The following is a 27,879-nucleotide window of genomic DNA, read 5'->3' as shown; positions in this document are numbered from 1 at the left end:
CCATATGTTCTATGTATATAATTCATGTGATTTAGTTGTATAATCACATTTACTTTACAGTGCTACGCAATATGTTGGCGCTTTATAAATACATGTTAATAATAAATAGTAATAATAGTAAAGGGCAGGGGCACATTTATATAGGCATAGCAACTCTTCCCTCTTAAAACTACACTATGACACTATCCCTTTAAATCCAAAAATGTAATTATTAGCAACATCCTTCCCGTTGCTAATTCAGCCCTGTATTCAGTTATGCAAAATAGACAAACAGGTTAACAAATATTACTTGTTTTAAGAAGTATTAAGTGTAAGAGAACTCCCACTTGATGAATTCTTGGAGTTGTAGTTCTCTGGCAGTTGTAAATCCACAGCATGGTAAATAAAGCTTGCTAGATAAAATAACTACATGAATTGCTTTTAATAGTATAAATTCTTACACTTGTCATTAGATATTACAAAGCATCTATACAAAATCACAGCTTCATTAATGAGAAAAAAAATCCAGTCTTTGTACAAATTCTTGTTTATATTAAAGTGCAAAGGAAAACGTGTTCACGGGTAAACATCGTTATCAAAATTACTGCTACATATATAGTGCTGATATTCCATAACATTCAATAGCTCATAACAGAGTCGTGTAAACCTGCGCCGTTTCTAAGAATTTTATGCAGGAAGAAGCCGTCTCTTCAATAGAATTCGACCAGCCGGTGAGATTCTCTTCAACATAAGGCAGGATTCCTGGCGTCAGCTGGTTTAAGTAACAAACCTAGGGGAGTGGAAAAGGGGCATCTTTATGTCCAGGAATGATATCAGCAAGAATACAGGTTACAGGGTTATGTCTTCTATACTAGGCACTTAGCTTCTCATACAGAGTGGTCGGCATTTGTTTCCAATGCTAAAGTTGGCCGTACATGGACAATTCCAAATGGTATTCAAGCCATCTACCTGGATGTCATAAGAGTTTATAGGAGCTGTGGCATGTCTTCATTTCATTATATAAAGTACATAGATATCAGTGGGGATCAATAGGCCATCATGCACATGACAAAAGTCTTTCATATGATTTTCTCAGTAAATGTAAGACCAGTTTCTGGCACTGACCTATTATTGATAATACCCAATTCCTTTGCACCCCCAATGTGGATGTTTTCTTATGGTAAGATTTCTAGACAAAACAGTGGAATACAAGACCTTCCAAGTGCTGATTTACAGAAATAAATAAGTGCAGTGGCCAGTAGAAACCAATTGGGTCTTTGCTTTAGTTCTGTAACTGGTAACAGACATCAAAAATAGGTAGCAGCACTCCCATAATAAAATAAAACCGCCTTTATTTTCGAATTACACAGCTGTGCCAGATGTAATTCGAAAATTAAGGCGGTTTTATTTTATTATGGGAGTGCTGCTACCTATTTTTGATGTCGTTTGAAGGATGTGAAGGTGAACACATTAATTGGTGTGCACCCCTTGAAGTAAGCCTCTGTAGATTTGAATGCTGGATTACTATAAACTGGTAACAGACACTCAAACGAATTGCTGATTGATTGCTATGGGAAACTGCTCTTGTAACAATATGAAATTGTGAATTCAGTAAGAAGGAAAGAGCCAAACCTGGCAGAGATCCTTCCCCAGGCTGTGTATGAGAAAGCCTGCACACTGCACTTCACTCCTCAGGTACTCGGTGGTTGGTGGGTGTGATGCCAGAGTGACGGATCTCATTGCTATCACATATGGATCTCTAGGAAAATAACAGAACATGATGTTCTGGATTAATCACGTATTAATGAGTGAGGAATGGGTAAAAATGATTTATACTAAACCATTTAATATAAATGTATATTCAAAGAGAACTACTGTAACAGCATCATAAGGGTAATAAAAATCCAATCCTGGTACAGCCGGACCCACTAGACTTTTCCCAAATTAACCGTTTCCCCATAAACCCTCCCAAACTGCAGAGCTGCACAGCGCTATTGGTGATTACCATCTTTAACTGCATGATTTCCATTCTCAGCTTGGATATCAGTAAAATGATTCCATAGATCAGTAACCGTAATTATAGCTCTGGGGTCTGCAGACATTTTTTTCTGTTGCCTATACCAAGCCCTACCCTGTCTAAGTTCAATGGTATATTAGATACACAAGCACAAGGGTGTTCCATGATATAAGTGGCCATATAAACTGGAGACCTACCCTTGCTTGCTGGTATACCTTCGGGACATCAAGATCACAAAATCCCTGGACTTGCTCTGCTTGACAGGTGGGCTGGTGATGTGAAATATTTTATCATCCTCTCCTGCTGTTTCTATGACCTCACAGCTCCTGCAATAAGAAATATGAGGTCATCTCCTGCCTTTAATATGCAACACTCTTAGTACTTCCTCAGCACAACTTTAAAAGAAAAAAAAAAAAAGCTTAATTAGAACAAATTTTGTAGTGGCATGATAGACACCAGTAGAGATCCGGTAAAGAATGTTGCTGCTTTATAAATGTTAGAATTCAACAGAAAAAAATCTTCAATTTGAGATAGGAAATCTCCCATTGACTTAAACATAACCCCAACAGGTCTGATATTGTGTATTTTCAAATTGTGGCTTGTTGCAGTATAATAAATCTCGAAAAATCCAAGTTTCCCCCCCAAAAAGCCTGACCAGAAAAATTTGAGGTTTAATAAATAACCCCCAAAGTATAATAAAATTATCACATATTAATAAAAGATTCTATGTATTCTGCAGTGGTGTACAATAAATGGGTACATACACTGAGCATGCAGTCTACATTCAGATATACATCTAATAACCATTACAAGAGGGCCCTGCCCAAAATCAAGTACTTGTCTTTTAAATCAGACATTTAAAGGAACAACAGTGTATTCTGACATGGGGGACTCATTACCCAGCCTAGAGATGTCTTGTCACCAATGTCTGTTCTCCCCTCCTTTTTAAATATCACTATTTTTTTTGGAACTTCCAGTTTGTGGTCAGGAAAATTCAATAATAAACAAATCTCTGAAGAATCATTACAATTGTTGTGTTTAGAGAGACAGTAGAGTTGGCTTGCTGAGACTTTAGTTTAGAACATTTCTGCTGCCAGTTGGAGTATATGCAGAAATGGCTCCTTCGTGTGTGAATGGCAACACATCCAGAGGAACTGTGCAGGGGGGAGTATGGTACACAGTGGGATGTGTAGGGGCCTCGGTAGCGGGTTTGTGATGAGGGTGTGGGGCCTCAATGGAGGGGGAACCTTCTGGTGAGGTTTCTGGTGGCCCAGAAACCCATGTCCAACATTGTCTGCTATTTCTGGAAATGCTGTCTCTTTATTAGTGCTGAGATCCAACCATCAATGAACAGAGATTTAAGGAGACATAGCGCAATTGAAACCCCCCCACCACACCTCTTGTAGGCAATAATAAATACTATATGGTTCCAGTCTGGGCAAAAATGATCATTATCTTATCTTTATTGGAGCTCCCCATAGATCTGCTATGGACCCGGTCTGTGTTTCAAGTGAGGGTTGGGCATGTCCCAACTCTCCAGAAGCCCAGTGGTAGGGGGGATAGCCAGTTACATCCCTGCATTCATATAAGCAAAGACAGGCTTCACTTCCCTAGCTGTGGGTCGGTTACATATCGTTACATAGTTAAGTTGGATTGAAAAAAGACCAAAGTTCATTAAGTTCAACCCCTCCAAATAAAAACCCAGTGCATATACCTACACACCCACTAAACTATATATACACCAATATCTATATTAAATGTAGATTTTAGTATCACAACAGCCTTGGATATTATGTCCAAAAAAATCATCCAAGCCCTTCTAAAGGCATCAATAGAATGAGCCATCACCCAGAAGGGCATTCCACAACCTCACTGTACTCACTGTGAAGAACCACCTACACTGCTTCAAATTAAAGTTCTGATCCTCTAGTCTAAAGGAATGGCCTCTGGTGAAGTGATCTTTTTCTATGGGAAAAAAGGTCCCCTGCATTAGGAATACCAAGACCGATATAAGCAACGGATACTTAAAAAGCGCCCGCTGAAGTACTACAATGCCATTAAACAAAATAATGACTTGAATAATTAGTTGATTTGCCTACCAAACAGCTCCTATTCCCAGTCAGGAGTAGGTATCAGTACAGAAGTGATGGCAGTTGGCAAAACAGACAAGGAAAGGATAAAGCCAGAGACAGGGTAGAAATACATGGTTTACTTACAAGTAGTGCATATCCCAGTTTGGCCGCAGCCCAAGGTCAGATAATAGAAAATAAGCTTGTTGCGACTGAACTTTCACTTGCATTTCCACTTTTATCGACAGAATGTCGTTTTCTTCATGAGTACATATTCTGATCTGAAAGAAAGTATATAGGTTGAAATGCTTAACTACCATGGAGTACTAGAGAAGCCACTAAATAGAGGGCAAACAAACTCAAAGCTGCTTGGGCTTTAGAATTATGCTTATGTCATCAGTTAGAACTGTTTGTTAGAAAGGACTTGCTAGACATTCCTGCCAAGTGCTGCTTTATAAAAGGCATGCAATTATCCTGCATCTAAATAACAGTCTGTGGTGTCCACTACTGGAACATTAGCAGTCCTTTCCCCAAGTGCCAATTAATTCACTTTCCCCTGTAAATCTCATAATGATCAGCTCTAGCATTTTATTGGAGGCTTTTATTTCCACCTAACTGGAGCACTTACATTGGGCAGGGTGCTGCTCAGCTCCCATCCGTTATTTGCAGCTAGGACAGACAGTGTGGCTATGTTATTGTAGCTGAGGTAAGCCTTAAACATCACAAGGGAAAGAAGAAAAAATGAATGTTAGCATTCTGCGAGTGACATACAGTATTCATTATTTAGTTTGGCTGTACATAGCAAGATGCACTTATTTCTACAGGTCCCCACTACTGAATCTGTGCTTTATATGGCCACTCAAGTGGTTGCCCAACTTGAGCTGATCCAATAGTTTAGCTAAAGGACCAAAGTTATATGGAAAACCAGTTATCCAGAAAGCACCAAATTATGGCAATCTCCCATAGACCCCATTTTAACCCAATAATTCAAATGTTTACAAATGATTTTCTTTTTAATCTGTAATAAAACAGTACATTGTACCTGATCACAGCTAACAAATAATCCTTATTTCAGGTAAAACAATCCTATTGGATTTAATCAATGTTTAAATGATCTTTAGCAGCCTTAAGACATGAAGATCCAAATTTGTATATTCTCCAAGTATGCAACAGAAATATTGATGTGTGGGCCAGCCTGATACCTGCTGAAACTGCCGGTTCGGGCCCAATTCGAGACACCATGTGTATACCGGAAGCCGACAGTATATGGTTGCGGATGGGAAGAGCAGGCAGAAGCGCTCAGCCCGAACCTGCCCACGACCTTACACTCCCAGCACACAAATGGTGTGTTGAGGTTTGCCCGAACCCACAGTTTCAGCAGGTTTCAGGCCGGCCTACACATCACTAGTTCTGTTGCATGCTTGGAGAATATACAAATTTGGATCTCCATGTCTTAAGGCTGCTAAAGATCATTTAAACATTGATTAAATCCAATAGGATTGTTTTACAAGCCTAGAAGTCACCTTGGAGTTCCATGACCTGTATAAAAGCACTCGGCCTTCAGCCTAATTTTTTTATATGATCATGGAACGCCTCAGTAACTTATAATATACTATTTTACAATAGGGGGTACTTTATTCATTATATAAGACACAATACACAATTTCAGTGAAAACAGGGACTTGCCTAATGTTGTATGCTACAAATAGCTTTTGTTGCCCTTTAAACAATTATCTGCATCACTAAAGTTTTCTCCATCTGAGATTCAGACTGGTTTATCTTTCCACATACCTGGTTACCTTTGTCCCATGGGTGCGAGATGTTTTTTTCTTGTTTAGTTGATAGGATGTATTTCCTAGGAGCCAAAAAGAGTAAGTATTAAAGAGACACTAGTATGTAAGAATTGATTCTGCCCTACGGGTGCTGCCCTGCCAGGCAAGTGTGCTTGCTACATTTCCTTGCATTTGTTGGTGCTCTTGTTATTGTATGGAAACTGCATGACAACAGTCATTTTAAAAAAGAAAAAACTGCCTAATTGGTTTCATAAATAATTGTTATTTTTTTCTTAGCCAATTTCAACATTTAATTATACGAGTTTTCCTGCTGCAAACAAACAACTCATGCGGAAAGTCATAAGCTGGTTTCACAACATAAATGTTACCTTGCTACACGGATTTTCCTCCTCGCAATGGCTCCACGGAAACGCCTGATGCTGTCCTGTGAAAGTACATGGAACAGTGATTAACAGTGGGTATAGGAGGGACAAATAGGATGAAAAGACAGTTAAGGTCCCCATAGACGCAAAGATTTTTCTTGCCGAATGACTGATTTTAGCGAAGTCTACCAATCCTTCAAAATTATAATCGTGGTCTCACGATGAGGATTGGATTTAAAAATCTTTACATCTATGGCCAGCTTTACACAGGGAAAAGCAAATATCATAGAACTGTGTTTAACTTGATTGCGATGTAGTTCATACAGACTGATATGGAAATGATGGATGCGAACACTAGAGGGTGCTAAAGCCAAGCAATACACAGGAATAGCTGTAAAGCTATGTTAAGATTTTTAAAAGATCTGATCATCATCGTGAGACCACGATTATCTCTGAACGATTCTACGATCTAAAAAGACCAATTTGCCAGGAAAACAAAGGGGAGCTGCCTGCTTGGCCCTGCATAGATAGATTGCACTGGGACCGACAAAGATTTTTTTAACCTGGCCAATCAATTTCCTGACAGATGTCGGCCGAAAAATCGTAAGATGTTCGATCGTTCGAATCCGACTAACCGCATGATAATTTCGAAGGATTGGTCGGTCGGCAAGAGAAATCTTTGAGTCTATGGGGACCTACTCCTCTAGCGCTGCTACAATAATACAACAATAGCCTCTGCCCTCAAATACTGATATGGCCAAGAGATAGTCACCGATAAGTAATAGATTGTTATTTAAATCAATTCATCTACAAAAAAAAAAAAAAGTGTGATGAGAGCAAGCAAGAGAAATTTAACATCGCTACAGCTCTAACATTCTGTAATGTGTTTTCTTTCTTTTTGAAAACTAATAAACACAGTTTTGGGAAAAAATATAGCTACATCTCTGAAACCCAACTGGAAACCATGGGTATTTCTATTCCTGCTTACCATATTCATTTCCAGTCCAGACATGTCTGTTGTTATTATTACACATCCATGTACAAGCAGGGAAGTACAGGCTTGTAATTGTAATGCAACTTGTTTTACTGGATTTTTTACCCTGCCTGAATGCTAGTTCACAAGCATCTGTTTACCTCCTATGCGTCTGTTCATATGTATGCTAACTGCCATTAGAACTTTGAGGAGGAGACACAGAAATATATCTATGCAATACCAGTATTTAAAAGGTTACATTTATACATTGTTTTTAATTTACTTTAGTTATCCATGTTTTAGAAACCGCTAATACACGTACTATACTGTAACCCTGATCAACCAAGCTGGCCAGGCTCACTTTCTGGCAGTTTATATCATCACTGAGAAAAAGAAAGCCCCCCCCAAAAAGAGAAACCAAACATCCACCTCCCCTCACAATGTTTACTGTGAGTGTACCCCATTTTTTGAATTCAAATGCAATGTTTAGTCACAAAGTCAAAATAAAAACTTAAGAGAATGGTAAACCATGGATAAGTATAGTGACGCGAGTATATACAGTAGTTTATTAAAGTGGCCATACATGTAGAGCTCCACTTGTTTGGCGACCTCATCAAACGAATGTATCTCTCCTCGATATTCCCACTTTGAGGTGGGCGATATCGGGTTTATCCAATTGTTGGGCCCTATGTGGTGGTTGGATCAAGGACCACTTCAACAAACAAATGTATGTATGTGCAGTATGTATTGCCCACTTTAAACAAAACTAGATATCGTGATAATCATCACTGGGATTTACCATTGGGGGCAACAGTTATGCAAGAGTTTCATACAGCTTGTTGGGTAATTTTGTCCTGTTCTACCTTTGTAGAGGCTTTGACTCGGGGGAACATACGATATTCTCCCTTGCTGTTTAATGCTTGGTAAATCAGAAAGGCACTGTTTATGTGACGTCCGTTGGCTCCAGTCCACTCTTCACAGTTAAAAGCTTCAACCCGTACGCCAACTTCAACACTGTAAGGACCACAAAAAGGTTTAAGTTGTTTCTTCTTTCCATAAAAAACAAAAAAAACACATTAACATAGTAAGTTAGGTAGAAAAAGAAGACACATGTCCACCAAGTTCAACCTTTTAAGTCTATATATAACTTGTCTAACTGCCAGTTGATCCAGAGGAAGGTAAAAAAAACCATCTGAAGCCTCTCCAATTTGCCTCAGAGGGGGAAAAATCCTTCCAGGCACCAAAATGACAATCGTTCTAGTCCCTGGATCAACTTGTACTATGAGCTATCTCCCATAACCCTGTATTCCCTCACTTGCTAAAAAGCCATCCAACCCCTTCTTAAAGCTATCTAATGTATCAGCCTGTACAACTGATTCAGGGACAGAATTCCACTATTAAATTGCACTATTAAATGCTAAAAATGCACTTAAAGGTGAACCTACCTGTTAAAGCAATTTCCATGAATAAGGGGCATTTAATTCCTCGCAGACAATAAAACAGACATTTCTCAAACATTTACAAGAAATTCAACCAGCACCTCCAGGAACGCCCTGGCCACACCCTATCCACGCCACCAATGATGCTTTCACACTCAGTTGCCTGTAGCAGATGTAATTTCAAGGGAACGTTTCAATATACCCAATATCAGATACTTTTAATGAGAAGAGCGCACCCACTAACAGTCTGCCACTGAAACCCCCACTGACAAAAGTCTTTTTAACCTGCATGTCGCGGCGCAGCTGAATGACATCAGAGAGGCTCCCTGACATCACTGTGCCGCAAAAACTGCGCGACCTGACACAGAGCGGTTTGGAAGCAGCAGATTTTCTAGTATATGTTTCTGGGATTTCCTTTGAAGGCGAGCCTGTAGTATGTCTGCGAGTCTTTATACGGACGTCCCCCCTCTCAGCCCTGTCAGTCAGGCTCACGCCTATTTTAGCTTCAGCTTTGAAAATCGTCTAAGAAACTCTGTATGTTCAGCCGGGGCTCCTCCTGACCGGCCCTGCCTGGTGGGATGCAATTTGGTAAAAAAAAAAAAAAAAGTGGTCCCAATTCCAGCACTGCATTAGAGAAATTATTTTAAGTTCCCTTTTTATACATAGTTATCATATCAGCCTCTTCTCCAGTGTGAACATCCCCAATTTGGCCAGTCTTTCCCCATAGCTAAGATTTTCCATACCTTTTACCAGCTTAGTTGCCCATCTCTGTACCCTCTCTAATACAATAATGTCCTGTTTGAGTGTTGCAGACCAAAACTGTACAGCATATTCTGGATGGGGCCTTACTGTTACTCTATAAAGTGAAAGAATGGCCGCTTCCTGACGTGAATCATCAATGCTCCTTTTAATACAGCTCAAGACCTTATTTGCCCTTGATGCTGCTGACTGGCATTGCTTGCTACAGCCAACTTTATCATCTACAAGGACTCCAAGGTCCTTTTCCATAATGGATTTGCCTAGTGCAGTCCCATAAAGGGTATAAGTGGCTTGGATATTTTTACATCCCAGGTGCATGACTTTACATTTATCAACATTGAATCTCATTTGCCACTTAGCTGCCCAGATTGCCAGTTTGTCAAGATCCTATTGCAAGGATGCCACATCCTGGATGGAATTTATTGGGCTGGATAGTTTTGTGTCATCTGCAAACACTGATACATTACTTACAATACCTCCCCTAAGTCATTAATGAACAAGTTAAATAAAAGTGGACCCAATACCAAGCCCTGAGGGACCCCACTAAGAACCTTACTCCAAGCAGAGAAATGTACCATTAAAGGACCAGTAACATGAAAAAACTTTTTTTTAAAAATTAGTTTTTACTTAACGAAAAAAAAAAAAAAACACCAAGGCAGTTTTAACTTTAAATGTGCAAAGTCTTTATTAAGAAATTACTTACCGATTCTCTGCTTGCGGTCCTCTTCAGAAATGGTGACAGGGTGAAGATCCTTCTATAGTAGACAGCGAGGCAGGAGAAATCGAGTGCCACACGATGGATCGTCGCCCTGTCACTAGGGTTGCCACCCGGCCAGGGCCAGTATTACAAATTTACCGGCAATGTAGCTGCTGGTAAATTTGTAATACTCTTAAAAAAGACCCCCCTCGGCCCGCCCCCAATCCCCTGTAAAACGTAGCTTTTGTCCTCTGTCTTCACAGCTCAGCGGCCCTTTTTAAGTCATGGCCCACCCCTTTTTTACGTCACACAGCTCTGCACCGCGGCCCGCCTCTTTTTACATCATAGCCCACCCCTTTTGGCATCACACCTCTTTCTGTTCCCGCCCCCACCAGCCCGTAACAAAATTAGGAAAAGGTGGCAACCCTACCTGTCGCCGTTTCTGAAGAGGAGCGCAAGCAGAGAATCGGTAAGTAATTTCTTAATAACGACTTTGCGCATTTAAAGTTAAAACTGCCTTAGTGTTTTTGTTAAGTAAAAACTAATTTTTTTTAAAAAAATTTCATGTTACTGGTCTTTTAACAACCACCCTCTGTACCCGATCTTGTAGTGTAGCCAGTTTCCTATTCATGTGCAAACGACTTCATTAAGCCCAACAGACCTTAGTTTAGAAAGCATGGGGTTTTTTGGTTAACGGAGGTTTAGTTTTCCTTTAAGGGCTAGTCCACACGGGGAGATAGCCCTGCGTTTGCGGTCGCGGCGACAAAGCGCCGCGCCAGTCGCCGCGACCGGCGCAGGCGACAGTTTTGTATGGGCGCCTATGTAAAAACGCCTGTGCTAACCACACGAGGCGATGCGCTTTTCAACAGTCGCCTGAAAAAGCCTGGCGAGGCATTTTCAGGCGACTGTTGAAAAGCGCATCGCCTCGTGTGGTTAGCACAGGCGTTTTTACATAGGCGCCCATACAAAACTGTCGCCTGCGCCGGTCGCGGCGACTGGCGCGGCGCTTTGTCGCCGCGACCGCAAACGCAAGGCTATCTCCCCGTGTGGAATAGTCCTAAGAGTAATGGTATCCAACTGCAAATACTTTGCTGTGAAACATAATGTCCTATGCACAGTTGGACCTGATGTAATGCTGAATAAGCAGCTGATTACCAGGTCGGAAACCCTGCATGACCCTACGGAAAATCCTCCTGCCTCCAGCTGTTATGTAACTTCTCTGGCATTAGTTTCTATCTGGCTGCTGGAAAGTAATTCCTCCCCTCCTCTGGGATTTTATAGCGGATTATTATGTTGTTTTCCAACCATTACCCATAGGGAACAGGAGGCCAATGTGGTTAGGGATTACCTCAGCAAATCTAGTTATATCCACCAAACTTGTTTATGGCTGAATGTTAATATGGAGAGTCAAACAAACAAACCGAATACATTACATGAGAATATGCCTGTATAGATGAGGGGACACGCAGTTCTCACGCATTCCTACATGGATTATTTGAATTAGAGAGTTACATCACCCCTGACTAAATCTTTTTAATTCATTAATTACTCTTTTCATTATATATTATCCAAAAATCCCTGTTGCAAAACTGTGTTAGGCTCAGTCTGGGGAATAGAAGGTATTGAGACTGTATTTGAACGGACTGTGGATCAGCCACAAGTCAATATTTTAATGTATTTGCAAAGAGGTGACATAATGCAAACATTTATTAAGCATGTAAATACTATATGTAAATGTATCCGTCCCTGCCCCCTGGAGCTTACAATCTAATTTTCCTATGTGAGGCATGTGCACTGGGGTCAATTTCCATATACGTTTTTGTACAGTAGAAGAACCCAAAGGAAAGCCAAACAAAGTGCAGCCAATCACTGTGCCATCAAGATGAGGTGCTTCTTTTGTACCTTTTGTATGAGAGTCTACATGCTACAAAATATCTAGAACATATATATATGCTGGTTAATTCCAGAGAGTTTGAAGCTGGTGCTTAGAAGTCCCTTACCTCTTCTGAAAGGTGTTGTTAACAATTGCCCGAAATAATAATCTATCCCCCACAGTAGAAGGTCCTCTGAACTTAAACATGTCCACAGACTTCAGGGTTGCATGGGTACGACACAGCCGACTAGGGAAACAATAACAGTCACCGTCTGTCTATGGAATGTCAATTATAAAAATAATACAGATAGACAGTTGAACACAGTTCCTTTACTGTACTGGACAATATATTTGCCAATAAAAGCAAATAGGCAGGATACCTTGCTGAAATATTGGCTACAGTTTCCATCCATGCCATGATCTGTCCTCCAAACGTGTTTCCTTGGTGGTTGGCATGAGGAGGCAGCACCAGTTCAATGCTTTCCACACGGGTGGAGTCTGTCAAGATTTTATTTTGATCATTCTCCCATTCTGCATCTGAAATGAAAAAGGGGGCTTATTAAGGGAGAACTCAACCCCCTTGGAACAACAGCCCCCCTTATCTGCCTTCCTTCGGCACTCCTTGCCTCTCTCTCCTTGCACAGTGTATTATACATAAAGGCTCCCCTATTTTAAAAGCTGAGCCTAAAATGTAGAGCAGTGGAGTTCCCTGGCACCTGCTCATTCACATCCTCATCAGGAATCAACTGCACGTGCTCCTGCAGGCTCCGTGTCAGCGAAGAGACCCGAAGAGTATGTGAATAAGCAGAAGATGGCGCCGGGGAACTCTGCTGCTCTGGATTTTATGCTGAGGTTTTCAAACAGGGGAGCCTTTCTGTGAAATACACTGTGTGGGGAGGGAGAGGAGGGCCGATGGAAGGCAGTTAAGAGGGGCTACTTATGGAGGTTAAGTTCGCCTTTAACTTACAGACTAACACAATTGAGTTAAATAAATTAACAATAGGGCTTTAATTATGGAGGCCCTTTGGCAAAAAATAATGTATGGAACCCAGTTAGTTAGCAGAACTGTCCCAAATTGGGGCCCCTCAATTGTTGCAGAACACACCATGCTGTAGGACACTCAAGAGCAGTGATTCCCAACCAGTAGCTCGTCAGCAACATGCTGCTCGCCAACCCCTTGGATGTTGCTCCCAATGGCCTCGAAGCAGGAGGTTATTTTTGAATTCCAGACTTGGAAGCAAGTTTTGGTTGCATAAAAAAAGGTTCACTGACAAACAGAGCCTCAATGTAGGTTGACAATCCACAAAGGGGCCACCAAATGGCCAAACACAGCACTTATTTGTCACCCAAAGAACATCTTTCATGTTAGTGTTGCTTCCCAACTCCTTTTACTTCTGAATGTTGCTCACAGGTTCAAAAGGTTGGGGATCCCTGCTCTACAGTTTTAATTACCGTTTATGCCCCATTTAGAGAGTATCTTTGGTTTTCATAGTATCTGAAGTGTAAATGCCAATGAATATTTTCCTGGCAATTCCAAGCTTTTCTTTATGACACAAACCACCAGATGTAATAAAAGGCTCTAAGTTTGCCCTGTAGCGGTTATCAATAGCAACCAATCAGGTATTTGCTTTTAAACATGTGACCGGTAAATGCTAGCTGCTGATTGGTTGCTATGGCTGGGTTACTGCCCCTGGGCAAACTTAGTGCCTTTTATTACATAAACCCAACACAGTTCAAGGCAAGTAATTGATCTGCTAGAGAAAATGTAATCTCACTAACCATAAATTGTACAGCCCTCCTCCATAAGGTTGCTGTAAGCGTCTTCATGATACAGCCGAATCCGCCTTCTCTCAGCGGCCAGGCTGTATTCCAGGTGATCCTGAGACAACTGAAGTCTTACTGGTTTTAGGTAAACCTGCAAAAGGCAGACAAGTCTCATTGCATTGGGCTCGGTTTAAATGTGGATTACTTTACTTTAGGAATAGTGCTACATAAGAGAGGAAAAAGCCCCTTATTCTACCTGTCTTGGCCATTGATGTGAATGTTGATTTAGAAAAAGATCATGTCTATCACACTCATATACATAATCCCCTATGAGACAGTATATGTTTTGAATGGAGGAATTAGATTAGAATTGATTTCACATAGCTGGGATTAAGTTCATCACAGTTAATGATTACAGTTTTACCCCAGAGTAACCCGAGGTAACTCTGAACTCTTCATTATAAACAAAGATGACCAACAGATAGACACACGGAATGATCTTTCACATACTTAGATTAAAATCTCTTGTCAGGCAGTACAAATGAAACATTGCCCAGAGTAGTAATAGTTTAAGTTATCCTGTCAATAATTTCAATTTATCTTATAATAAGTTAAGGGTGTTCATAAAACGGTGAAAGGGTAGGAATGCTGGACTTTAGGCACAAATGCACAAAGTGCCTTGATATTTTCTGCAAAATGTGTCCCGATACTGGCTATATTGTGTATATGAGATGCAGGTTAATAGCCAAGTCTGGCCCCATTTGGGGAACAGGAGCTCCGTTAACATCACATTAAAGCTGTAGCTGACCCTCATACACGTCTATAAAGCATCTGGTGCACAAAACCACATTTTATTTTGTGTGCACGGTATGAATGGTTTTCACAAGGTGCATTAATAAAGCCCAATCCATCTGAAGGAATTCACAGCTCTGATCACGGATAAAACACCAGTGAGTAAGCAACTTGCATTGAATTTATGAAAGAACAAAAATGCCACAGTTTTCTTAGACATTAAAGCAGTTGTTCTCGTTTAAATTAAATTTTAGTATGATGTAGAGAGTGCTATTTTGAGACAATTTGCAATGGTTTTCATTTTTATTATTTGTGGTTTTTGAGTTATTTAGCTTTTTATTCAGCAGTTTGAAATTTCAGCAATATGGTTGCTAGGGTCCAAATGACCCTAGTAAACATGCAGTGATTTGAACAAGAGACTGGAATATAAATAACAGAGGGCCTGGATAGGACGAGTACCGTATATACTCGAGTATAAGCCGTCCCGAGTATAAGCCGAGGTACCTAATTTTACCTCCAAAAACTGGGAAAGCTTATTGACTCGAGTATAAGCCGAGGGTGAGAAATGCAGCAGCTTCTGGTAAGTTTCAATCAAAAAATTGAGGGTTTCTGCTCCCATTGGAGGTGCTGGCATCTCGTTTTTAGATCATTCTTGGACGCCGGCGACCATTTTTGCGCTTGACCCGAGTATAAGCCGAGGTAGAGTTTTTCAGCATATTTTGGGGGCTGAAAAACTCTGCTTATACTCGAGTATATACGGTAATAAAAAAAAAAAAAGGAATAAATATACATCTGTAGCCTGACAAAGCATTTGTTTTTTAGATGGGGTCAGTGACCCTCATTTGAAATCTGGAAAGAGTCAGAAGAAAAAGGCAAGTCATTTGAAAACTATAAAAAATACATAATGAAGACCAATTGAAATGTTTCTTAGACTTGACCACTGTAACATATTAAAGGTAAACTTCCCCTTTATAATCATATGTTAATAACCATGAAAAGAGTTGAACAGCACTATATAATGGGCCAATTAGCTGGTATAGGACATGGTCATGGTGGAATATATAGAAAATTATGAGATCATACACAGATGTCTAATGGGCCCACAGGCAGATAGCAGGCCATACAAATACCATGGAGAGCCATTTATAGAGAGAATAGCAAAGTGACATATTGAACTATACCAGCTTTGAGAAGTACACTGCATCTGTAGTACAAGACTAGCGACTCTTCCCTACACAGTAGTTGTTATAAGAATTCACATCACCTTCTTGGAAGCAGCAGGCTTTGCCACATATGTAGAAAAGGCTGTACAGACATGTTTCTGTAGATTTGTAAATGGGTCTTCTATTTCAACTTTAATGCCAACCTTAGTAGGGGAGAAAAAAACATGATCAAAACATTTAGGTAAGGAATAAGCACCAGTTTATGATGCAAGTGGGTACTGGGACTTGTAAAGAGCCAAAGACTACCTGTCACCACCCACATGAGTTGATCTACTGCAGAAGGCCTGTCAGGTATAGAAGGTGTAGCGCTGCCTCGTTCTACCCAGTTGCTGGCCTTAGAATTAAAGAAATACTGAGGGAGTCTCCTATTAATATGGCTACTAAGCACTGTTAGAAATCAATTTAAAATGTAATATTAAGCATGGCATATATTTAATAAAGGTTTGCCAGAACTTGATCCCTTAAACTACAGTTTCCTCCATGTCCCACTATATATACTGTACTCTAGCTCCTCCAATGAAGGTTCCACTGTACTGAAAAGAAAATGGCTACTGGGAAATTTAGTTTTGTTGGATTACTTAGGCGTGTGGCTCATGGGGCATTTGATGCTGCTGTACTGTACGTTGATGCACCTGCCAATGACCATTCATCATACTTTGCTATGAGAAGCTGTGGCTGGAGATGTTGGGAATATCGGGTGATAACAGCTTAATTTCTTCATACATTTTAGTTTAGTTTCTTACTAAAGCTTGGTGATTTGTACGAGTGGCATCCCCTAATGTTTTAATCTGAGAACAACTGATGCAACTGGACCGCAGCTAATAATCCAAAACTGGACAAAATGAAGGCCCAGGAGAGGAGTTGTGTCAATGTCCTGTACAGAACTGTATGGGGCCTGCACTGATATTTCTGGTTGGCTTTCAGACCTGTCTACTGAATTACTGCAACCTGCCATTCACAGGTGGCCAGGCTAAGTTGCACATGTGCTGTCATCTTACTATACATGGTTGGCGGGTTATTAAGGTTCGAGTTGTGTTTTCCACAAAAATTCAAGTTTTTGGGGTGATTTTTTTTTGGTCAAAACTTACATTTTCGGGTTAAAACAAAAAATAAACTAGAATTTTTAAAAAAATGTATTATACCCTAAACGTGGAAATAGCTCGAATTCGAAAATACCCATCTAAAACCTGTCAAGGTCATGTAGGAGCAGGGTAGGACTGGGCCTGTGGGACACCAGGAAAAAACCCGGTGGGCCTCAGGCTCTTTTGGGATTCACCGACCAAGACCCGCTCCCTGCAACCACTCTCCTTACCTTCCTCCCTGACACGCAAGAGAAAGGTGCGCAGCAGGGGGGTTGTGTGGGGGGCCCTGTGCCCCTCAGTCTGACTATGTGTAGGAGTGAATGGCAGAGGTCCTGTGAACCATCTGAAGATGTTAATAGACTTCGTTATGTTCGAGGTTTTTTTTTTTTTTTTTTTTTTTTTTTTTTTTTTTTTTTGAGGGTTTTGCCTGCAAAATTTGATCAATTCGAGTTTTTTGGTCGCTGAAAACTCGATCAATTAGAATTTTCGGGAATTGCAACTCAAACTTGCTATATCAAGTTTTTTCATAAATAAGAAACCATTCCGGTTGTAAGTTTATTAAAGGTTCGACTTTTGATAAATAAACCCCCAAATCTAGCTTACCTCCATGCTTGTGTTGAAAGCTCTGTTCACTTTGGCTTTTATGCAGATATTTTGTCCAACCCTAACAATGAAGAGACATTATATTAGTATCGTGCGAGACAACTGCATGCTTTAAACTGCTCATTGGATAAGTGACATTGTAACCTCATATAGTAACATTGTATGAATGTGAATGATCCGTTGTGTGGACTTGTATATCTTGCTAATCACACATTGCCAGTGTTTGTTAAATGCCTATATTTTTCATTACCTTTATTCATTTTGATGCTCTTCTCTGTACCTCTTAACAGCTGCTTTAAACAGAAAGTTGGGACACCCATAAAAGTATGGACTGTACACTGCCAAGTCTGTGCCTACTTCCACTTTTAAAAGCTACACCCACCCTAACATTTAAACCTGGTTAAGAAAGCAGTCAAATCACAGGGCTAAGGCAAAGGATTGGGCTCTAAAAAATCTTATGATTCTACCACATCTGGTTTGGGTGCATTTATGTGATCCGTCACTATATTCAGATATATGACTATATGAGGCATTGGCAAAGTCAGAGATCTTGGCAATGCAGAGATATGATCCTCACATCTTATCAGCTGTGTCCAACTGTTTGAAGTTGGTGAAAAGGTCAGTAGTATAATAATATCAGTTACAAGATAATAAGGAATGCCGAGAATACTGATAATTTAAGGAACTGTGCCAATTTTCCTTTAGAATGTTTCTCTTTAAAAAAAAAGTAGGAAAGAAGAAAATAACAGGCTGTGTTCCCTATACCCAAACTCTGTGTATAGACAAATGACCATTTGCTCTAGTACAACATATAGGGGGGTTTCAAAATCTGAATTTCTCTTTTCTGCAATATGCTCTGACCAAATCCGCACGGGTTTTTTGCCATTATTTATCAATATTTTCCCAAAAATTTACTGTGTGGGGAAAAAAACTCTAAAAATTGTGAAAAATTCGAACTGTACAAATTTTTTGGATTTTTGACAGAAAACCATGAAATCTTTGGATTATTGCGTGAAACCCAGTGCAGATCATTATATCTTCGGGACTTCTCCCATTGACTTATATACAACCTCCGCAGGTCGGAGATGCCGGATTTTTGGATTCTGACTTTTCCATCCTCGGGGTATAATAAATCCTGAACAATTTGAGTATCTTTTTCATTAAAAATTCTGATTTTAAAGTAAGATAAGTTGAATTTTTTGAGTTTTTGGCATTCGGAGTTTAATAAATAACCCCCTTAGTAAAAGGCGTGTCTTCTCGTCTTTTCTTCTCACCAATACCACATCATTTCTTTACATTTCACAGCAGTGCTTCAATGCCAAAATAAAGGCACACAAGACTTTAGGATGAACTGACCAGTTATAGAAAGTAGGATTTGAATATTCATGTTCTGAATGCCAAAGAATGCAATGGTAATAAAGGAAGATGTGGATAAGATTAAAGAACTGTAGTACAAGGCAGAAACCAGCTGTACTAGAGAGGATTCAAAAAGTACAATATTCTACAACGATGGTTACAAGAAAGATTTTGTGTGTGTGGGGGTTACGGGTGATAAGAGGCAAATAAGCCCAACATCACAATGTGCCAAGTGTAGCCGGAGTGGTGTAAAGGTTATTGGCATTGGACTTTGAAGCAACGGAAATATGTTCATTAAAGTAATAAATGGCACTTCACCATCTGGCTGTCTGACTGAAAAGTCTGGGTTTGAGAGATGCCAGGATGCATAATGCCAGTGGCAAATTTGGTGGAGGAGGAGAAATATTTGTTATTTTAATGGCTTGGGCTAGGGGCCCTGGTTCCATTGAAAGTATACCTTAAAGGAGACGTCAACCCCTACGTGCAACAATCCCTCCCTCCTCCCCCCCGGCCTACCTGCCCCGCCGAGGCAAATGCCCCTTGTTATTTACCCCTCCGTACAAGTCCTCTCCTGCTGAGTTCACAGCAGCCATCTTCTCCCGAGCACTTCGTGACTTTCGGGCGCATGCGCAGTTCTAGGCATTTGCAGGTACGGAGTTACTGCTCATTCGCCTGAAAGTCACAAAGTTTCTGATTTTTTTTTTTGTTCCGGAAACTTTGTGACTATCGGCGCATGCGCAGTAGATCCGCACCGCAAATTCCTCCTACTGTGCATGCGCCAGAAAACACATCTGAATCCAGGAAGAAGAGCGCTCGGGAGAAGATGGCTGTTGTGAACTTGAGAGGACCTGCATGGAGGGATTAATAACAAGTTAGGGGCATTTGCCTGGGGGGGGCGAACAGGTAGGCCGGGGGGAGGTCTTCACAGGGAGGGATTTTTGAACGTAAGGGTTGACTTCTCCTTTAAAGGAATTGTTCAGTATACAAATAAAAACTGTAAATAGATAGGCTGTGCAAAATAAAAAAATATTCTAAAATAGTTAGCCAAAAATGTAATGTATAAAGGCTGAAGTCACTGGGTGTCTAACATAATAGCCAGAACACTACTTACTGCTTTTCAGCTCTCTTGGTTTCCACTGATTGGTTACTGGTCAGTAACCAGAGGTTTTTGAATCTGAGCTGAATGCGAAGCATCAATTACAAACTCACTGAACAGATATGTACCATGTGGCCCTCTTCAAGTCACTGACTAACTCAGAGTTAGAGAGCTGAAAAGCAGGAAGTAATGTTCTGTGATGTTCCACATCCAGTCATTTCAGCCTTTATACATTACATTTTTGGCCAACTAACTAGATCTAGGTTGGCAGTGCACGTAGAATGTAAGCTTTCATGAGTGCATCCAGATAAATGAAACTTTAAGAACGGTCAAATTTAAATGTCTCATCAATGGTTAACACAAGAGCATCATTATTCAACTCCTAATTCCCTAGTTGTTTGGAGAATTAAAGATGTCCTTGAGTTTCTACATGTTACATATTCAGTCCCCTTCCCACGGAGCAGCATTTCATTCAAACATTCTGTTCCTCTTGGAAACCAGAACAATTCCTGCTGGAAACAGGAGAGGCCCTTGAGGAGAAAATAGGGCAGTGCCCAGCAAAGCAGTGTGAATAAGTTTCCATGCCCCCGTGCCAAGGCTTGTTAATCCTCTTGTGAAGAGCCAATGGCAAGAGGGGAGGTGCCTTCATTTGATCTGCCATCTGAAATCTGGACAACAGTGCTGAGCATTCAAACAACTAAAAATAAACATTTTACGTATCATTTTAGATCAACCCAATAAGGCTGAAGACATAAGAATATGGCACATTCCCTGCGTCATTAGTCTATGGGCATTTTCAAGATCTATAGAAATAAAGTGATACCTATAGAACACCATTCCCCCGAGTGTCTTTATACTGACCCCTGGGACTCACTCTCAGAACAATTAAATACAGATAGTGCCAGTTTGTGTAGGTCTTTATTATAGGCCCATGGTAGAAGCAGGAGTGACTGATTGGGCTACTGGGAAATGTGGTACACTGGTAGGCCAGTCCAAACTTGGGTGTCTCACTGCTAAAAGAGTAGAGTGGAAACTTCCCTAACAGAATCCCACTGACCCCACACTGGTTGTAATAAACACTGGGAGTTCTAAGAGGAACAGCTTTAACTTAGAAATCATTAAAGAACTGTATCCAATGAAGAATCCAAGGGCTCCAACTAATGCCAGTTATATATCATTCTCAAAGACAGATATTCGGTCACCCGATGCCCCAATGCGTGTCCACTCCAGGGCCCATGTAATTACCTATGTGTTTTTATCATTGCATTTACATTTTTTTTATACAATATTGATTTAGATTTTGAATATCATTTGTTATGACCAGGAGGCTCCAGCAGAGTCTCAAGGGTCACACATTGTAGTGTTTGGTGTAGGGACCCAGGAGGAGGCTGGGCAACAGGATACATTGCAAACAAGAATACACTTTACTGTGCACAGGCAGGGTTAAAGGAGAACTAAACCCTAAAAATGAATATGGCGAAAAATGCCATAATTTACAGTATATAATGACCTTATTGCATCAGCCTAAAGTTTCAGCTTCTCAATAGCAGCAATGATCCAGGACTTCAAACTTGTCACAGGGGGTCGCCATCTTGGAAAGTGTGTGACACTCACATGTTCAGTGGGCTCTGAGCAGCTGTTGAGAAGCTAAGCTTAGGGGTTGTTGCAAATTATCAAGCAGAAAATGAGGTTGGTCTGCTACAAGGTTGATTATTAAATTATGTTGCACTGTAGTGATGTGCGGGTCAGGGTTTTCCTGACCCGCACCGGACCCTTACCCGCGCTTCCAGGGTCCTTATATAGACGCTCGCTGCCCCGCCGATGATGTCACAATGATGTCACAAAAGGGGCGGATCGAGCAGACACGAGACTATAAAACTGGAACCCGGAAGTCGGCATTTGAAGGTGGAGGAGCAGTGCGAGGTCGACCCGAACCCGCCCCATGGGTATTGGGTCGGCCTGCACATCACTATTGCACAGGTTTCTAAGCCGACATGTAATTATTATCTGTATTAATTACTAATCAGCCTTATATTGTGACATTTCTATGCTATGTGTACTGTATATTGTGAGTGGGTCCCTAAGCTCAGTAAGTGACAGCAGCACAGAGCATGTGCAGTGAATCAGCAGAAAAGAAGATGAGGAGCTACTGGGGCATCTTTGGAGACACAGATCTTTTCTGCTAAAGGGCTGTGGTTGCTTTGAGTTGGTACAGAAGCCCAAAAAATAATGTACAATATTTCTAGCTACTTCTTTATTTAAGCTTTACTTCTCCTTTAACAGAAGCTAGGCACTTGTAAAGAAATACAGAGCAAGTGTATAGGCAGGCAGGCAAGGTAAAGTCCAGGGTTCAGCACAGAGGGTGTTAACACAGCACAAAGTCCAAGCAACAGATCAAGACAAGCAGTTTGCAGGCAAAGTCAAGACATGCCAAGGTCAATACCATGATTACAGATCTGATACAGTAAGAACTCATGGAGGGCAAGGTGACTATAAGAAGCTGCCAGTGTATACTGGTGTCATTGAGCCAATAACATACACATTTCTAACCACTGTGTTGGGTAGTACTTGGTGCATTGACAGATGAAGAGAAAAAGCAGCCTATCATTTGCTTTGATACTGTGCAGGAAGGTGCCATATGTTGCCTACTTTAAAGGAACAGTTCAGTGGAAAAATAAAAAGTGGGTAAATAGATAGGCTGTGCAAGATAAAAAATGTTTTTAATATAGTTAGTTAGGCAAAAATGTAATGTATAAAAGCTGCAGTGACTGGATGTCTAACATAATAGCCAGAACACTACTTCCTGAGTTAGTCAGCGACTTGAAGGGGGGCCACATGGGACATTTCTGTTCATTGAGTTTGCAACTGATCCTCAGCATTCAGCTCAGATTCAAAAGCAACAGATATGACCCATGTGCCCCCCTCAAGTCATTGATTGGTTGCCTGGTAACCAAATCAGTGGAAACCAAGAGAGCTGCAAAGCAGGAAGTAGTGTTCTGGCTATTATGTTACACATCCAGTCACTCCAGCCTGTAAAGGTTACATTTTTGGCTAACTAACTATATTAGAAACCATTTTTTATTTTGCACAACTTATTTACCCAGGTTTTTATTTTTATACTGAACAATTCCTATAAGCAGACTTCTGTTGTAATACAGAAACTCCCATGATTGGAGATTATTTGCTGCCTTTTGTGGTGACTGAGGCAAAGGGAGACCCCCTAACATGAAATTCTGTTTAGTTTGACACAGACAGAAATGGCATTTTTATTTTAATTTTATTTAGCCTGAGAAAGAAGGCCATTCTTCTCACTCAATACTTTCACAAGGTTTAACTGATTGATTTCTGAACAAGCTGTAACATCTCCGATTCATTAAAATGGACTTAACTCAAAAACGGATTAGCAGAATTGTCATTAGTTCAAGAAAACACCTGTCTGCGTGGGTTTGAATTGCCCAGTATGTGTGTGACTGTGATGGGGACCTTAGATTGTAAGATCCGCCGGGGGAGGGACTGATGTGAATGATGTATACTCTCTGTAAAGGACATGTTGGCTCTATATAAATAAAGGATGATGATGATTATGGTAATTTGTGGTGTTCCCTTTGTTTAAAAAATGCATTTTCCCCAATGGTCATGTTTATTCATGGAGGGTCCCAAAAAAAGGGACCCCCCCCAAAATGGTTGTGACAGGATCAGGGTGGAGTCTTGAGCAGATTAGAATTGTGAGGTCAGGGCAGACTGGGGGTATAACCAAATCTGACCCCTTTTGGAGATTTCAAACAGGGGGGAGGGGTACGCAAGCATCGTTCCTGCCCTTTCTTGGTGTGGCCTCAGTTTTCAGATGCTCGTGGCTGCTGGATAGCCACGTCTACTGATCCCTAGTAAAAGGATGATCACACTGACTGGGTGACTTTGGGGGAAATAATGGTAGAAAAATCTAAAACACTTATTAATACAATTTACTTACATCTCAAGAATTATATTGGTTATAATATGCAAATAAATGCTTTGTGGGCCATTAAAAAGTAAACTAACTATAACTCAAAGAATAGAACAAGACTCGAATGCTATTTAGCAGGGTCCCACAATGCACCTGACTTGCCTGTTACTTTGGAACACTGCAGAAACACAACGAACAACGTATGGACATAAAGAGTCCAGTAAATGGGAACTCCACATAAACATAACTTAACCTTTTTGAAAAGTAAACATAATTTCAATTACTTACTGTGCCTAGCCCCCTGTTGATCTGTCTGACTACTTTGCTGAGCTGGCTGACTACTGTTACTTTGTATCAACAGCCAGCTGCCCTCAGCCTGCATCCTCCAAACCCCACAATTCCCTGCACACATGATTTCAATAAGGAGCGGAACATCACAGTGCAATGCATTGTGGGTAATGTAGTTCCTGCATGCTGTCTGTAAGCTGTGGAGAAGTTGTTACAATTTGTAACATCAGTGTTTAGTCCTTCCTTCCCTGCAAGGATTTCAAATGATGCACAAAGAAAAGAACTGTTAACCAGCTGGATTTCAGCATAGATTCATACTTTTTGAAGAAACAGGTAACTGTGATGGGTATATTAGGGGTTTCTGTGTTATGTGGGCCTCTTTATCAAATTTTGGTTTGGAAGCTGGAGTTCCTCTTTAACCCTTTAAATAGTCGCTAAAGCAGTGGGGCAGCAGAGTCCACATACAGACCCTTCATAAACACCCCCTTGAGTGCTGTTTTCACTGTGTCTGGGATTAGGAGATATATATACACACACACATACAAACACAACATAAGCTTGGGACAATTCCCCTCACTGACAGTACCTGGCTGTCTCTTCAATCTGAATGTCATCCACAGATGCCGTGACGCAGGAGACCCCGGCATGTCTTTCAGCTTAAAGAGAAACAATGTGTCAGGATTCCAGAATGTAACTTATTTTACACCATGGCACGACCAATAGGAGTCAAGCATGACTATATCATACACAAACACATATAATAGCATTAGAGAATGAAAACTATCTGACTGTTTTGTCTCAGACACTTACATGTGTTACCCCCAGACTACAGGGTTACATATACAGTTCTACACACGGACACTTTGTCTCTATTAAATCTAATGGGTGACTGTCACAAAGTGATTAGCATAGAGACATGACACAACAAAGCCCTCAGCGTGAGGCCAGACACTGACAGACAGACGTGTCAGCAGAGAGTCACATGTAGCGGAGGCTGCACAGCTGATTTAGGGAAAGGACTGGACAGAGGAAGATGTAGTGGCAGCCGAGAAGGAGGAAATATCAGACACAGACTCAGCGTTACATGAAACATTCACAGTTGCACTTCCCTCTATGAAACAAGATGAGGGCAGGGGTGTATGTGCCAGACTGCCAGTGTCTCAGTCTTCTTCCAAAACGACTGTATGTAAAGAACCAAAGTTTTTTTAAAAAAAATATTCTCTGGGGCCCCAATTTTTTTTTTTAACTTGTAAGGGGGGCCCTGGAACCAACATTTTTTTAAAAAAAAACTTTTATGGGGGGGCCCCTGGTGCCAATGTTTTGTTTTTTTTTAAACTTATAGGGGGGACCTGGTCACCAATTATTTTTTTTACCTTGTAGGGGGCCCTGACCACCAATTTTATTTTATTTTTTTTTAAATTTATTGGGGGGGGGGGCCCCTGGCACCATATTTTTTTTTAACTTATAAGGGGGACCTGACCATCTATAGCTTTTTATAACTTGTATGTGTGTGTGTGGGGGGGGGGGAAGGGTTACCTTTTTTAGCATTGATACCTGTGTGGTCTTTTAACTGTGGTGTGGAATGGGCAGAATCTGGGGTGGGGCTTGGTGGCCTGGGTGGGAGGGCTCCCCCCAACATTTTGTTGTACGGACCCAGTGATTTCGAGAATAGCCAGAAATCATCAGTCAGATAATGATCAGTTATATATCTATTATACATCACAGGATTGCAACGGACATCATTCATGGTATTTATTTATGTGTAAGTGTGTGTGTGTATGTGAGTGTGTATGTTTGAGCACAGGTCCAGCTGTATTGTACTCAGTGTGTATAACAATAAGTCCCACACAAGGGATCTTGGTATCTCCCAGGCTAGAGGTGAAGGCTGGAGTGGAATGGACTCACCATTCAGTTAGATGGGGGGACAGAGTTTGTGGCCACTAGGTTGGCATTTAGGGGGGATGTTAATATGCACTGACACTATTTGGAGAATTGGGATGAATTGTGCAGAATAGAGAGGAATTCATTGGTGCTCACTACATGTGCTCCCTCATTACAGAGTTAAAGGCAGCAGCAGCCCAGTTGTGTCCTTACCTGCCAGGCAGGCGGTGGTATCGACCCATGTGAGCAGTTGTCCTGCGCTCAGTTCCCCCCGGTGGTTGGAGTGCCAGGGATACACCGTGTGGCACATCTGCACCTCTCCTTTCTCATAGCCCGAGCTTAGAGCCGACCCTTCTCTGCACGGACCCCCGACCCAGTCCAGCCCATGCGGAGCTCCCCCAGACAACAGCATGAGAGGCGGAGAGGAGGATGTGGGGAGAAGAGACTACGCGCCTCTGTGTCACTGTGGTGTCAGTAATGGTATCAGCGGCGGCTGCCGGCTGTGTGTATAGTAATGTGTATAGTAATGAGTATAGTAATGTAATGTGTATAGTAATGTGTTTAGCGTTCAGTATAGAGAAGGGCAGCAGGTAACTCGGGAGCAAGTGGAGCAGCAGCAGGTGCCTCTGAATCAGACTCTCAGTCTCAGTCTCTCTATGTCGGCGGGGTCGGCAGCCTGGAGTCACATGAACAGAATTAGAGACTGGCAGATCTCCATGTGGCACCGACCTCCCGCGAACTCCTCTCCTCGCTCTCCCAGCACCGGCCTCATAAGCACCTGACTCACGTGACTCGGGGCTGTTCGGAGGATGTTCGTCAGACTCACCTGCGCTTGTAGTTGTGGGAGGAGCTTCATCCTACGGGCAGCAGAGCTCAAAGGGACGAGTACGTAGAACTACAGCAGGTTTCCCCAACCTTTCTTACCTGTCAGCCATATCTTCATGTATAAACAAAATGTAAAGAGCAACTTAATAATGCAAAAAGTTCCTAGGGGTGCAGAATATCGGATGTGATTGGCTATTGGTAGCCCCTCTATGGACAGTCAGCCTATAGGAGACTCTGTTTGGCAGTACAGCTGGTTTTTATACAACCAAACTTACCTCCAAGCCTGGAATTTAAAAATAAGCACCTGCTTTGAGGCCACGGGGAGCAACATCCAAGGGGTCAGTGCAGGGGCGCTCCACCAATGAGGCGAGTTGAGACACTCGCCTCAGGCGGCAGCGCCCCCCTGGTTGCCAGGGGCGGCAGAAACTAAGAGCCGAATTTCCGGTTTTCAAACGGCTCTTCTAGTGCAGAGAGCGCTATTGCGCTCTCTGCACTAAGCGTCGCGGACCGCCCCTGCCCTCTCCGGTGCTATAAAGGTTAGTGCCGTGGGGGCGGCGAAAGAAGGCCGCCTCAGGCGGCATTATAGCCAGAATCGCCCCTGGGTCAGTGAGTAACATGTTGTTCATGAGCCACTGGTTGGGGGTCACCAGGGCCACTATCAGGGAGACACAAGGGGTAGGGCCGCCATTAGAAATCACAGGGCCCTGTACAACAAAATGTTCAGGGCCCCCTCCACCAAGCCCCACCCCAGATCCTGCCCACTCCACACTACAGTTAAAAGATCACACAGACATCAGCACTAAAAAAGGTGACCCCCCCCGAAACACACACACACGTTATAAAAAGGTATTGATGGTCAGGCCCCCTTATAAGTTAAAAAAAACTGTGGTGCCAGGGCCCTCCATAAAAATGTTTTTAAAAAAAACATTGTTGATTTTCTCCTATTAAGATTTCCCTCGTGGTCCTTTAAGAACAAGTCCCGTAAAGCTGTACAGCGATTGGATAAGGGGATCCAATCCCAATGCAGATTTACCGGGACTTATTTTTAAAGGACCAATGAGGTTA

General features: G+C 41.6%; 1 protein-coding gene across 1 annotated transcript; it reads right to left on the bottom strand.

Moving 5' to 3' along the window:
• Nucleotides 1–406: 406 nt before the first annotated feature.
• Nucleotides 407–26,712, bottom strand: acot12.L (acyl-CoA thioesterase 12 L homeolog). Its single transcript, NM_001092637.1, is given in 15 exon segments — nucleotides 407–769; nucleotides 1,612–1,738; nucleotides 2,194–2,322; nucleotides 4,213–4,346; nucleotides 4,694–4,777; nucleotides 5,857–5,920; nucleotides 6,227–6,282; nucleotides 8,057–8,207; nucleotides 12,089–12,208; nucleotides 12,342–12,498; nucleotides 13,741–13,876; nucleotides 15,782–15,883; nucleotides 17,426–17,486; nucleotides 24,695–24,764; nucleotides 26,203–26,712. Coding segments are annotated over 15 exon segments (1,734 nt in total). The 5' UTR covers nucleotides 26,402–26,712; the 3' UTR covers nucleotides 407–625.
• Between the last annotated feature and the right edge of the window lie 1,167 nt (nucleotides 26,713–27,879).

Source organism: Xenopus laevis, chromosome 1L (genome assembly GCF_017654675.1).
Source record: "Xenopus laevis strain J_2021 chromosome 1L, Xenopus_laevis_v10.1, whole genome shotgun sequence".
NCBI classification, from domain to species: Eukaryota; Metazoa; Chordata; class Amphibia; order Anura; family Pipidae; genus Xenopus; species Xenopus laevis.
Note: the sequence above shows the minus strand (reverse complement) of the source record. Positions and strands in the feature narration are given on the sequence as shown.